The sequence below is a fragment of the Schistocerca cancellata genome, chromosome 4 (genome assembly GCF_023864275.1).
Source record: "Schistocerca cancellata isolate TAMUIC-IGC-003103 chromosome 4, iqSchCanc2.1, whole genome shotgun sequence".
Classification (NCBI taxonomy): domain Eukaryota; kingdom Metazoa; phylum Arthropoda; class Insecta; order Orthoptera; family Acrididae; genus Schistocerca; species Schistocerca cancellata.
The window spans coordinates 660,286,168-660,301,149 of record NC_064629.1 but is presented as its reverse complement, the minus strand read 5'-3'; the positions used below and the strand labels follow the sequence as shown (position 1 = coordinate 660,301,149).

Sequence of the window (14,982 nt, the reverse complement as noted above, 5' to 3'; positions counted from 1 at the left end):
CTTCATGTGGTCAGGGGAACTTAAGTCAATACTGTTTCATATTACCAAATCGAAATGCAGTAAGATCAGACATTTATTACATTTTGAATGTTAAAACTTAAAAAAAAAAGTTTATTTGGAAAGATCCATCTAAAATTGGAAATGTCTATAAGTTGAAGATTGTGAATATAGAAGGTACATGCAGATATCACAACACTGAAAACAATCATGCATTCCACAACAGGTACAAGAGATCCATGTCCATGCCATGACAACATTTCCCATATCATATAACTGCCACTATTCACAATGGCCCCACAACCACACATGTCCAGTATCAAATGCACACAAGCCCAATGGTAGAGTGGAGAAAACTGGTGGCTTATCAAATGAACTGAGCGTCTCTCAGGCATCAGCTGTCCATTGCAATAAAATCCTTTTGGGGGTGTGACCGCATCATGTGTGATATACTACCAACATTTTGGCTGCTGCTGTTGCAGGCAGCCTTCATCAGGATGACTGTAGTGGAACATGGTCAACAAACACATGTTGCTGGATTAACCAGTGTTGTATTTGGTTGCCAGCTGCTTCATATAGAGCTGCATATCTTGATATGTAATACTCAACCAGGCACTCACTTCTGTTATCACGGTTGTAATGTTTTCCACAACCTTGCTATATTTAATCATTTCCTGATGTTGACACTAATGCAAGTAAACTATTGGGCCTCACACACATCACAAGACGATGGTCCTATGAGCTCTCGAATAGTACTCACTTAAAAAGCACACTTTGTAAATTATACACACAAACCTTCCTTGTGAATGAGTCTAGTTATCAGTGAAAACCACATTAACATCCCTATACTAGCTCCTGAGATTAGCCTTCATGTTCACAGATAAAAATGTGGCAAGGGAAGTGCGTATGTCAGTTAAAATCAATAATTCTTCCTACTGCAGATGTAATATAATGGTTACCTTTGGCGCATTTGCATGAAATATTGTTAACTACAAGATTCATTTGGTAAACACAATAAAATGAGGGGTTATGAAACTGATACTCATACTTACATCTGTGCCAATGCTTGAGCCATTGCAACACCGTCACTGACTTCTTCCACTGTTGAATGTGGTGCGTCAACATCGAAGGTCTGTAGCTGCAGGCAAGAAACAACAACTTCCTTAATCTTTGAAATTTTTAAGCTAAAACACTTTCGGAAAAAGTCTATGAAGAATGTTAATCTGTTGTTTACTGGAAACTAGCTAAATTTTACTGCTATTGCTACATCCTTCACCAAAGTGTGATATGGATTAGAATGTTCAAAGCAATGAAAGTACTAAAGTTAATCTTCTGTAGTTTATACATTTCAAGGTAGTTCCAAATGCTGAATCAATTTGTTTTCCTTGCATCAAACAAAGATACTAGGTTGCTTCACAGAAAACATACTAAATATACTTCTACATCTTATGACTTATTAATATTTTGGTGCGGCAAAATGCTCAATGTCATTCACAGAGTACTAGCACAACCCATAAGTTGATAAGCACTCTGTCATATGTGGAATTGCATCAACGTTTTCACCTTTCCAATTTGTGGCACCAGCATGTACACACAATTTTCCATTGATACTAAAGTATACTAAAATATAATATTAATAAAAAGAAACCACAATGACCTTCTAGCCACAGCAGGCTTCTATTGGTAAAAATCAGGATCAAGTACAGGAAATTACACAGTTACAGTGGCTTTGCTGTAGCTACACTGATCCCCATTTATTTAATGTTCCCTTCCCTTTCCCCTGCTCTCTACCTCTAACCCCAAAAGCTGCATCTGCTTACAACCCAAACAAAATATGACAGCCACTTTCTTGTTATATGTGAAATTTCATATACTTTGAAAAATTTTCACTGTGGAAGTAAAGCTATCAAAGTTGCAGAAAATCCACATCTACATCCATGTTCCAGTCATGAATGATGGGTGGGAAAGCTGAATTAAATTATATAAATACTGACAATCATAAAAGTGGCATATTACAGATTCTGGCAGGATTCTATAAGGCACATATTTATAGTACAGATTACATACAACGATTTCTAGGTAGATTGATTCAATAATGTTTGTATAGATAGAATTCAAGAAAAAAATTTTGTTACTGTGATAATTTATAATTGAATCTCGCAGTTACAACACATAGCAAACATTCTAAAGTCTTCATCTGAGCACAGCTACTAAATAGATTGCAACAACACAATGGAAGTAAACAAGGAATTTCATGCCATTATGACATCTAATTTGGTCCACTAGATTTCAGATGAGGACTCAGCAAACAACATCACAATTTACATGTATTGGTGTAAATAACACTAAGTAGTCATTTAGGAAAAAGCTACTGTAACAGTAAAACTGCATCTCTGCTTAACCCAGCCTGTGCAGATAACAGGGAAATCAAAGTATCAATTTAAATCACCATAAAACTCAGGAAAAGCTTGAGTACAAGAGTACTCCTAACGAATAAAATAATCTAAGACAGCCTCAGTTTTTTAAGAAGTAAACAAAGAAAGCTGCTTTTGCACAGACAAACACTTTAAAACAGTATATCAGAAAATTTTGTTGTTTACTTAAAATGGTAAAAACTGAAGGAGTCCACTGCATTCTCTGCGACACAAAACCTCTTTCCATGAGTTTAGGGGAAAATCCGGTTAAGTACACAAACAGAGGAAATTTCTTCTTTAAACCCAAGACTACCATCCTATCAAAGTTAAAGTACCAGACAAACTATGGGCACTGGAGTCTCATCATATATGAGATAAAACAAGTAATGTTCCTGATGGATATTATAAATGATGTACCTGAAACCAGAAGCTCAGATAGCAGAAAATCAATACAGAATATTACCAAGAGGGGAGAGAGTGAGTGAGAGAGAGAGAGAGAGAGAGAGAGAGAGAGAGAGAGAGAGAGAGAGAACCAGTATTTCACATGATGCAAATATTATAATAAATCACGTTTTAAAATGGGAAATGGAAATGATTCATGTGGTTTCAAAGAAGTAACAATACTCTGAGAAGGTAGGCTAATATCCAGTATATTCAGTCAAAATGAATTTCAAAACAACAAATTTTATAAGCACCCTTAAAAATAAAATTTAATGCTGTACCATAAATGTTTCAAGTTCAAATATTACAAATAGAAATGTTCTCAGTGAAATATGCACTGTGTAATAAATCAAGAGCCATTTCTGTGGTAGACTGACAGACATCAATGTCAGGTCATACCACAATTGTCAGCAATTCCCAGTCGGTCTTACAACTTACACAGTTACTACAATTTTTCAGTTTGTAATAGAATCTACAGCTGTTAAGTGCCTTTAAAATAATAAAATACTTGTGATTAGTGGTCGCATTTTCAGAGGAATCATTCCACTAGGATAATATTTTACACTAACCACATATTAAAATTTTTATGTGGTGAAACATTAGCTTCAATTATTAGAAACTTAACCATGGTGATTAAGTGCATAAATCCAGTCATAACCCTTTGACAGAGAAGTTCCAGTTTCCTACGGTAAATACGGCAGAACATACACGTTAAACTTAAAAAATAGTGTCAAAAATTATTTACTACAAAAAAGAAGAAAAGTGGTTAAGGTTTTCAGCATCTCTTTGACATCAAGGTCATTAGCAAAGCATCATTAGTTCATACTGAATAATTGTGAAAAACTTATACTGCCTGTGGCGATGTTGAAGGAACCACATTAGAAGTCAGCTTAAATGATTCTGAAAAAGTAAAAAATTTGAATTTGGATGGCCATACAGGTATTCGAATATCACTCCTCCCTAATATGAGAGCACTGTCGTAACTATTGCACTACCTTACTAGGTAACTTCTAGAGAGAAATCATGTCTTCCATTTAAGCTTTATTTATTGAGCCTCTGCTCTTTAAGCTATACAGGATGTTTAAAAAATGTCTCCCATACTCTTACAACAGATATTACTTGACAAAAATAGGGAATAAGTACCACAGACATATGTCCACAAATACTTGTTGAGATATCGGAAAGTCTTTCCTGTCACAGCCATCTGTCAGTTGACACTACAGGAGGTGCTTAATGTGGTTACCAGTCATTCTTACATATCCCTCAGTTCCCCTCCTCAGAAACTCATGAACTCATGCAAACACTCATAGCTGCCCTTGGATTTGGTCATATTAGAGCTGTGCCCTACCAAAACTACAGTTCAGTAGTTTTGAATAATACATAAATGATGTAGTAAATGGTAGGATCACTGGTGGTATTGGTAGTGAAAGCAACATAAATCAATGTGTGAGAGAGGAACTGGGAGCCTACGACTTCACTTAATTTTTTGTTTCTTTGTTTTGCACATAATTTGAACCCCAAATCACTCAGTGTTAGTCCATTGTGTATTTTATATCCTTACAAAATACAAATTGCATTTTATAAGTAAAAAAAATAATAATAAAATCTAACTTCATCATGATCAAAGGCAAGAATTTCCTATTATAATGCAAAATTTGTTTAGCAATAACAGAAATTTGTTTTATATAGGCTTGAGGAAGTATTGAAGTGATGTCTGAATGTTTTTGTTTAGCAGGTTTTTTGGTTAAGTTTACATTTTTCTGAGGAAATTGCATTTTATTTTTTTACTACTATGTCCCTGTTTCATGTTAAAAATCAACAATTTTCTAATAAAACCTGAATTAAACAATGACAATTTCAATTTTCCTATAAATACTATTTATTTTTAAGTAGTAGACAGGAGGATAACTATGTAGAAAAAAAGTTCTGTATGTTACAGGATTACATTGTCCTTTATATATCCACACTCAGTCTCTAGATGATTCACTGCTCCTGATTTCTAGGGGAAACATGTAGGACACCGAAAGCATATACAAACAAAGCAATCGAAATGAGATAATGCCCTATAGGTATTAACACACCTATCATGCAGATAATGTGGTTATGATCTTAACTCACGAAAGCTACTAGGAAAACTACTGTAGTCTACACTCACTGACAATCGTCCACAGTAGCCAAATGTTGTTTTACAACTCTAGGTCATATTCCTACATGTAACACATCCAAACTGTCTATGAATAGGGAATGCACCAATGCTTTTAAATGTCCCAAAGCTAGAATTCTACAGGATTAATATTAAGGTAAATTGGGAGGCCATCTACTGAATGTCCTCTAAAAAACCATTGCTCATTAAACATTTATGTTACCTACTGTAGTAGATTAAGAGGTGGTCCCCCATCATGGATAAACCACATCTGTTGTCTCTTTTGCAAGGGTAACATTCTCCTGTAGTCCAGGTAATGTGTCATGCAGAAATTGGTGATAAACAGTACCTGTTAATCTGTCTGATAATGAGTATGGACCTACGAGTCTGTCATCCATTCTTTCTGTCCAGCCTTTGATACTAAGTTGAACCTGACACCTCACTTCTATTATTGCTCTAGAATCTGAATTTGCTCACAAGTGGTTATTTACAAAATTTGTTATCCCACTCTGTGTGAATCCTGCCATTGCCTGGGCTATATCCTGTGGTGAGGAAAGTATGGTGACATCTGTCAGCACAGTAGTATGGACCATATTTATTCTTTCCCTGAAGTCCTCCTTATAGAGTCCCACACTTTTATTCATAATGTAGAATGGTGTTATACAACAGTGGAATTCCTATCATGGCCTCTTTCTCCTCACTAAAAAAAATCTTTCTAGATTGAGCACTTGAGATTGAATACACTTCTAAATTATCTGTAGATGGTTTACTTCTGGTTCTTCACAGTGAGGCCTCTTTGACCATTAACTTAATTTGACAATCATTGTTACACCACCGAATAAGCTGTCTTCTAAAATAGCCAGCAGTCACCTCTGCCCATTCCTGATCACTGCACCAGTCAGTTAACTGTTAGCAAACATTTACCCTTAGCAAACATTTTATTTTGGTACAAACACAATAGTAGCTTCGTGGATCACCTCTGCCAGGTGCTCTTCCCACTTATGATCACTGCCCCAGTCAATTAGCTGTACAGTGTACACTATTTTGTTTATTATTATTATCCTTACATTGGCAAGTGTTGTTTCTGGAATTTCCATTTCTGTTTGTGTTGTGCCAATGCTTCACACAGCTAGTTTCATGAGTTTAGATACAAATAATGCAATAAAGCTAGATGGCTGCATTTCCTAGAAAATTTTAACTTCAACATACAGTATCAGCTATGTTACTTTAATTCTCTTGAGTGAACTTAGAGGTTTCCTGAATCCAGGCATGGTGTTTCTCTGGTTACTTAAAGTATGAAAGTGAGAATGAAAACTGAAATTTCCAGTTCAGGGATTGTCTTACCACACTTTTTACATGTTGTGTGTTCCTTACACGCACGCCAATGTAGTAGGCCTACAACAAAACTGTTGGCCTTTGAAACAACACAGATGATTTCAATGAAACTGGCTTTAATATGCTTTTTCTCTAGCACGCACTCATCCTTTTTCATCAAATTGTGTACACTGTGACATTTTCTAGTTTCCAATCTTTCAGGAAGTCTGCTCCATTTACATATATAAACATGGCTTACCATAACATCTTTATTGGTTTCAAATGTTAGGTACAGCTCAACTTTAACTGGGTAATTATTGTTCTTTATTAAATTTTCTACTTGATAAGTTCTAGTAATCTGAACAAGCTACCCAAGCTCTTATTTGGTTGAGTGTTTTTCCTCCCATATTGTACACCAGTCCCACTAAGTGTCCTTTGTTTGGAAATTGTGAACCGATTTCTCACCTGAAATGCTAGGGATCTGTAGACCAAATATGTAGAAGGACCTTAGTCACCTGACGTGACAAGTGTCCCAGAATTTGCCCACTAACAACTGTTGTATCTCAACAGCCATCCTTCTATCAGAATGTAGCACATCCTGTGCTGCAATGTATTTATACCCACTCTTGTTATCTGGGTAGTTAAGGAAAGATATCAGTCCTTCAAGACACAATGTTTCACAAACAGGCCCAACAGTGGTTGAGAAACTGTGCTCCGACTTGCTCTGATTTTAAAGTACAGCAACTGAATGCTGGTAATGCTTACAAAGATTACCCTAAGTAGCACAACAATGTGGATGTTTATTTCTGTCTGGAATGTTGTAACCTAACATACTGCATTGAATTTCTTGGCAAATGCCCGTTCTATATTGTCCATTGTTGTAGAAGGATGTGATTTCCACTAATGAGAATGAAATACTATCAGATATTGCAGCAAGTGTAACATTTTGACACTTTGATTCTTGTGCTAATGACGTCCTGACTTCCACTCATCAATAAATGTTAGTGAGCTGTGCAGTTCTTGTGAAACAACAAGCTGAAATAGATTATGAAGATGACAACAAATCACCTCCACTATGTTCTGCAGTTGCTGTGCAATGACTTTGAATTGTTAGAAGCTATTTTCCATACTTTACTACAGGTGTTACAGTTCCTTCCTACTACAACCAGCTGTAACAACAACTCTTGTCTGTGTGTCATGTCTAAAGCAAACTAACCTTTCTTGGTTTCATCAAAACATGTAGAGCAATATTTGGGGCATAATACTGTTCCTACTGCAAAATTATATGAATAAAGCAATTTCTAAATGAAATAATTCATCTTTTTAGGTGATTAATTTAAATCAAAAGACCTATCAGTGAATTTATAAGAGAGTCAACATTGAAAATTGTCGAGTTTCACAAAAAAAAAAGAGTTGTGTTCATATATATTTCAGTATTTGCTATGGACCATTTATTTTATGCTATGTTGTATTTGCATTTACAGTATATTACAAGTATGTGATTATAGTGTACTTATATGTCATAAAACGTGTCAGTTGCAACTCTTTATTACTCTTTGAGTTAGTGCCACAAAGCAAGTACAGATCTTCATATTTTCATACTATCAGTTAAAATGAGGTGGACAGTACTTTTCAAGCTTCCCAATGATTTCCAGGTTCTACGGGTCCTTCTTCCAGTTTGAAACAATAGATCTATATTGATAAGATGACTTCTGAACTGACTGGATACTGCATAATTTTTTATATGAACACGTTTATTTTTATAAGAGCAGGTTTGCTGCTGAAAACATGTCCTATCTCATTGTCTTTGTTGTTTGTGTGTTGATACAATCCCCAAGTCCACATGTGTGAAACAAAATATTTTTGTTTTAATGAACCTGGACCTATTTCCATGATACTTCAAACAGACAACACTCCGTATGGACCAGTTAACATTATATTACTCTGGAGACTGCAAATCTGCACCCCACATCACCTAAGTAGTACATCAATTACTTTAAGATTGAGTGATTTCTACATGTGCACTCAGGGCTGGTTTAAGGCCAAACTGACAAAAGCCACCGCTTATGGCACCAAACTGAGAGGGGTGCCAGAGATGCCACAACTGCAACATTTCTATACAGGATGTATCACAATTATTAGCGTCTGCTTCAGGTGCCAAGTTGAATGGGGTGAGGATAGCTTGAGTGTAAGATTTGTATACTGTGCATATCACAATCAGTTGTGAAAATATACAAGGGAAAACAGGGGAAAGGGGCACAAAATAGTAAGTCACTTATGTGCAAAAATGTTTTTGGACCAGCCTTGTGTGCACTTCATAAGTCATCGTAGGTGTACGGTTCATAGTGTACCACAACACTTCTCTTCCCTTACAGCTCCATTTAGGGACAGTACACAAGAAGAACTCTTCATACGCCCCTATTATCCTAGTTTTGTCAAGAAGCAAGACGTTCATGGAAGGAAATAATATTTCGTGACCCAAAATGAAAAGTGAAATCACAAAATGTTAGACTCATCACGATGCATAGACTCTGTTACTGCTTACTGTGGAGTTGGTTGAGATTCTGTGACACACATAATGAATTTTACTGATCTCCTTTTAACCTTCACTATTTCTTCTATTATTTGAACTTAGTACAGTACTCAGATTGATAAACAGTAGTCAATAATTTGTCAAATGTGGGGTTTGGAAGCAACCTATTACATGGATGTATTACAATCCCTTGTGAAATATCCAAAAAATTTCATCCAAGCATTTCTCTTCTTCACAACTATATACGTGGTGATGCCATCTTGAAATGTTTTGAATAGGCACTCCCAGATACCCATAGGTTGTTACTGATCATTGTGTGCATTATCAAATGATGATCCTTGTTCATTGTGTGCATTAAATTACAGTTCTTTATACTGACAGTCAGCTGTCAGATTTTACACAAAGTGCTCATTTTCTGCTTTCATAGCATTTTCTATGATCTAATGAGCACAGATGAAAGAACTGTACAACCAATAAACAGCCCAAGAAAGTATCAAGCTAGTACTCAACCAATAATAGGAGAGTTCATTGGATACAAAATTCTTTTGAAAAACTAGAATATAGCACACTCATTTAGACAGTGTTGTGCTTTGTGTGCATCTCAAAGACCTTACTGGGAAGTGATAATCAGCAATACTCATTTCACATGTCAACAAGGAATAGTATAGAGTTATGTGATTGTAAAATTGACAAGTTCCTCTGTTATAACTGTTGTTGAGGTTTAGGAACACATGGCAGTGTGCTCATCAGTGCCCCAGTTCTCTTGTCTTGTTTGCAGAGCCTACAGTTCTGTGGGAGGGCCTTGCTGAGTTTCCTACTCAGTTTTCCACTACAGTAACCCGGATGAAATTCCAACCCACAGTCTACATGTACTACTCCCTCTCTGACTATCCTACAGTAACATCCACACACTTATCACACATCAGCAACAAGGGCAGAAGCTTGGTCCAGATCTGACACCTTGTGAACATAAAGTCTGCTTTACTGGAGAACTCAAGTGACATTGCCACTCATAGGCACTGCATATATTCCATTTGCATTCTTAGTGGCTCAAACAGGGGGAACACCAGTGATGATGAGCAAGGGAAGAATCCTGAGGACCATCTGCTAGATAGTTAATAGCAGTCTATTAATTTCAGCAGAGACTCTGATATTTATTAGCAATTTCTGAATAAACCAAAGTGTACTGGATAACCTGTTTTACATGATACTGACTTAATAGCACAAGTAATTAATATATCATCTTCGATCATACTATTTTATTGGTTACAGTTGCCACAGGGGTCATTATGGACTGAAAAGAATCACCTCAAAACTCCAAGTTTCCCAACAAAGCACTCTCTATAGAGCTAAAGATATTTTGTGTAAATGAATGGTAAATCTATTACAACACACAGTAAAATGACACTTGTTTCACTGTCTGTGAAAGTAATTTTGTTGTATAGTCACATCTAACAGTCTCTGGTTAACAACAGTGATATGGTGCAACTCAAACCCATACACACAGTGACTAGCTGAGAAAACGTACATTAGGCAACAGTTCAACATTTTTCTTATTCAAATCTTATTATAAATCATGCATTGTGGCCTCCTTGAAGGATGTTTCAGTATAATGTACTAAGTTTATTAATAATCAGATATGTCTCAGAAACTTTATACAATGAACGTTGTGAGTTGACACTGTGGGGGGAAAAATGCAGGTAACAGTACTTAGGTCCTACTTGCAGCTTTCCACCTCAACCAAAACTGCTCCTGACTGCCTCCCAGACCATGAGGAATAACAAGTCAAGTCTGGAAACTTCTCATTTAAGTTCTTACTAATGTTAACCATAAACTGTGCTTTTGTGAATGTGAACAAAATGTCTTCAACATTATTATAATACTGCTATGGGAATTCAGCATCATCCCTGATGAGCACCACACTGAGCTCAGGAGAATGACAAGACACTACTGTCATACACTACACATCTTGGCACAGTTGGTTGTAAAAGCATTACAATGTGACTGCATATTGTAATGTGACAAGGTGGTGTAGTTTTTTACTTTCATTACTAAACCCTACTCTGAGTCCTCTAGGTAATCTTTAATTGTGTAGTATGCATTACTTATGAGGTACTGCATATATCGACTACCTTTTTAAACAGATATATGGTTAAAGTTACATAGCAGACACCTTTGCAACTTTCATAGTTTATGTGCAATATATGTACACAACATTATTCAAACTCCTTGTCAGTGACTTGTTATCTGATTTTACATTGCATTTATAATTTTTATAATGGAAAATGTGCAAAATATGGCAAGAAACATTAATTGCTGCATGAATGTAAACATTAGGCTGTATTATGGGTCAATTAGTTGCTACAACCTATATTCTGCATCCATAGTCATTGATTTTGCCAACTCTCAACCAAATTATCACCTTCCAAATTAATCTTGACCTCCAGCTATGCTACAGATCAATCTTTCATCACAATCAAGATTCCATGGGGGCCCTACTGGCAAGATATGATGGCTAATCCACATTATATTAAATGATCCCCTTACACTAAGAAAAACTGGGCCATATTAACTATTTCTCACACATGTAAGAGGTAGTGTCGGGTGAGAAATGCATGCGAAACTTGTGCAGTGAAAATTTCCCAACTTTTTTGGTTACTACACATTCACTTGACACAGCAAATGAATTATAACACGATAGTTATCTTTGCAGTAGAAATACAGGTAAGAACAATATATTCAGTTGGACTTGTGACAAAAAAGGTTGCCTACAAATTATGTATTTTTTTCCATCTGTGTATTGATAACACAGTTTCTAAGATGTCTTCAACGAACGTGAGCTACAAAATGGGAATGGCTTCCTTGTTGAGATCCTGTTGATGCCACTTTCTTACTTTGCTGCACACATTAATTGCACAGCTGTTTTTGTCCTAGCTGTAACTTATTTGTGTTATCAGCAAAGAAACTTTCAATTCTGCAGAATTAATTAAAAAAAAAGAGACCCCTGTAATGTGGCTTTTATTCTACAAAACAGTAGTGTTCGCTTCATTCAGATCTCAATGCCTCTCAAATAACAGACCGAGGGGCATTCGGTTCCAATGTTCTTAGAATGACAGTCGTGACCTATCTGCTTTAATAAGTGTTTGAACAGGATTACACGAAAGCAGTACTAGAGTAACTGCACAAAACGGCGTGACTAACGACAGTGGTGTTCCACGGAAACATGTTACTTCCAGCACCACGTTTCAGCTAATGACATTTTTACCCTTTCGCACTATCGACTGGTCTGTATCACTAACATTATTGTCAGAACTTCGGCTGTCAGTGCTTTTGTTTCTGGCAATTCAAGTATCAGAAAATTGTAAACATACTCGCTTGCGGTACTTACCCACTTCATCAAGCTTTCACATAATTGAATTTTATCCATGTCTGCTGTTTCTTGAGTTGTTTACAACTACATAAGGAGACTAACTTTTTATCTACAGTACATTTTTGTGATTATGATCAGTGATCATTGTTTTAAACAGCTCTGTGTCATACACGAGGTAGTGTGCATAATTTATAGGTCTCCCGGACTTATTCAAAACACGGAACTTCAGTATTAACATGTTATTCCGTTTTCATTTAATAATCTGTACATGTTTTAACTGCAATGTCATTATACATTCGGCACTCACTATCGCATTATCACACGTTAACCTCTCTGACATTTGTCAGACTACGGACAGTTTCTGCAGTAATTTACGAAACTACCTCATGGTATGGACACATGTACAAACTACGTTAAATACTGGAGAGAAGCCTGTGTATCATGTTTTAAAATTTAATTCTACTGTACAAAAACACGCAAACTCCAAACATGATCAACTACAAAAATACACCCACGCGACCATCGCCAAAGATCCATATACGTCGCCACGGAGAATTACGCGATGAGTAGGAATTATTTACAGGAGAATAGGTACCATTTTTGGATAAGGGTCTGGAGGTAGATCGAACCCATTCAATTGAAATGATTTTCGGAAACAACTGAGACGCACATCAATATGAACGAATGAAGACCGACCCACATGAACAACCTGTCAGCGCAAATGTTGATGCACATTGCGCCTGCGCAGAAATGTCGTGTGGACAGATGATTTGCGCAGAAATGAGACATGTGCAAGCATGGAACTTGTAGCTGGCGGTTTGAGCAAAATTGGTCAAATCTGTGGGAGCAAATCACATCCGCACAGACAAACCTGAGCATGTGGACTGGAGAGCGCTGCAAATCTGGTGCGCTAAACGTCAGCTGTTTCTCCAGTACATGGTTTAGTCTAGTGTCTATCGACTACGCGTACGCGGTGAATGCTAAAATGGTTGATACGCGTCAGACCTTTCGGGACTTCAATGCTGAACATATGAAAAATGTAGGACTCATCGCCTGCTTTGTACTGAGAAATTTCTCTCATCAAGTTGATCAGCAAAAGGGATTGCTAGCATACTTTCACTCAGTACTTTCCTAACCATAATCTTTTGTCTCACTCTAGCTGAAGTAAAAAAAAAAAAAAAAATATTCCACATCAGAGCGCAGTCGAAATATTGTGATGAGTTGCTAACCCAAAATATCTTGCACCAGTGTCTTCAGGGACATGGGTAATCTTACTCTTCTGTGTCAATATATTGGTTCCCTTACGGAAAATATTACTTATGACAAAAGGAATCAAAAGTGAACTGTATAATTCACTACCAAAATATTAAAAGTAAAACATTCCACATACATCATAAATCCCTATCTAGAGTCCAGAATGGAGTTTTATATTTTGAAAAAATTTATAACAGGTTGCTGGTAGACTTCAAGCAGGGAACCAAAACACCGTAGACACTCAGAAGCAAAGTAAATGAATCATCATTGGCAACTCCCATAATTTATTAAAATGTACAGAGTTCAAAATACATCAGAAAATCTTATCTGCAACTTCATGCAGTAGATATCTTTCATAACTGAGATGGTTTACTTGTTTTCATAAAATCCTTCATCAGAACAGTGTATATAGCTTTGCATGTGTTAGGTATTATTTGGCTCAGCATTGTTTGGACGTTAGTATCTAAAAATTCTAAATCCTTGGAATGTATTCCTATTGCCAGGTATCACAATATCATTATCAGCAGTTCAGGTGAAAATACTCTTCTCATACATGTATTTTGCCGTGTTATATGAGGAGTTACGAGCGTCAGTAGATATTCATGACCATATGTCCCTTTACAAATAATTTCACCAGTCGTCGGTATAGCCATGTAACTTATGAAGTAAATATGTGAAATAATCATCCTGCGATTGGAGCACTTTCGTCTGTGTTACAGCCTACAGATAGATTTGTTTTTGAAGAGGATCTGCCTTGTGCAATACACAAAGCTGTGTCTAGTTCAAGGTGGACAACTTCCAAAAACAAATCTAAATATGTGAAAACTGTTTGTCGCTTAATGTGTCAATATCTTGACCATGTAGCGTTCTTTCTGCCTCTCACACTTTGTTGGTGTTTTTAAGGCTAGATGCGAACATAGACCTCAGCATAGAAATATCTTTTGCGAAATGGTAACCGCTTGGGACTGAAAGTTCTTACCTAGACCGACAGATGTCGAGCTATCTGTAGACTGTAACTGTGTCTTATGGACGCACCAAATTTGTGGCGATTTGTTCCACACACAAACATCTGCGCAGACAGATCAGTGCATGTGGACAGACCTTAAGCGATACGAACCATGTCCCTCCTGAATATGAGTCCAGCATATTAGTTAATACAGTCTGCTTCATGAGTTACTCTTAATCGTTATTTCATTCCTTTGAAACCTTAAAGGATGTGGAGAGTGGAGCATCCTTGACCTTTACGTGATACCTGTGCATCCATGAGCTACATAAAATATAAGAAGTTGTTTTCAACATAAGAGTAAATAAGATTTGATACAGATTATCTTTATTGTGATAATTATGGTTTGAATACTGCTGAAGAAGATAACTTCAGAACTGGCGTTATCAGTTAAAGGGATTTAAATGTAGTAGCAGTGCTGATTTTTAAGTGAAAATAAACACAAAAAGAGAAGGATGACGAAAAATACAGGTAATGAGATTGACACATGCAGTAGGTCATTGCATATGATGT

The 14,982-nt window shown here is 36.5% G+C and overlaps 1 protein-coding gene across 1 annotated transcript in view; it reads right to left on the bottom strand.

The window, feature by feature from the left end:
- The window catches only part of LOC126183644 (protein Hook homolog 3-like), a 177,463-nt gene extending 164,804 nt beyond the window's left edge, over positions 1 to 12,659 (bottom strand). Inside the window, exons 1-2 of the mRNA XM_049925784.1 lie at positions 12,231 to 12,659; positions 1,050 to 1,135 (exon numbers count right to left, since the gene is read on the bottom strand). Of these exons, the coding sequence (XP_049781741.1) occupies positions 1,050 to 1,135; positions 12,231 to 12,269 (125 nt within the window). The 5' untranslated portion in view covers positions 12,270 to 12,659. The remainder of the gene's footprint in view (positions 1 to 1,049; positions 1,136 to 12,230) is intronic.
- Between the last annotated feature and the right edge of the window lie 2,323 nt (positions 12,660 to 14,982).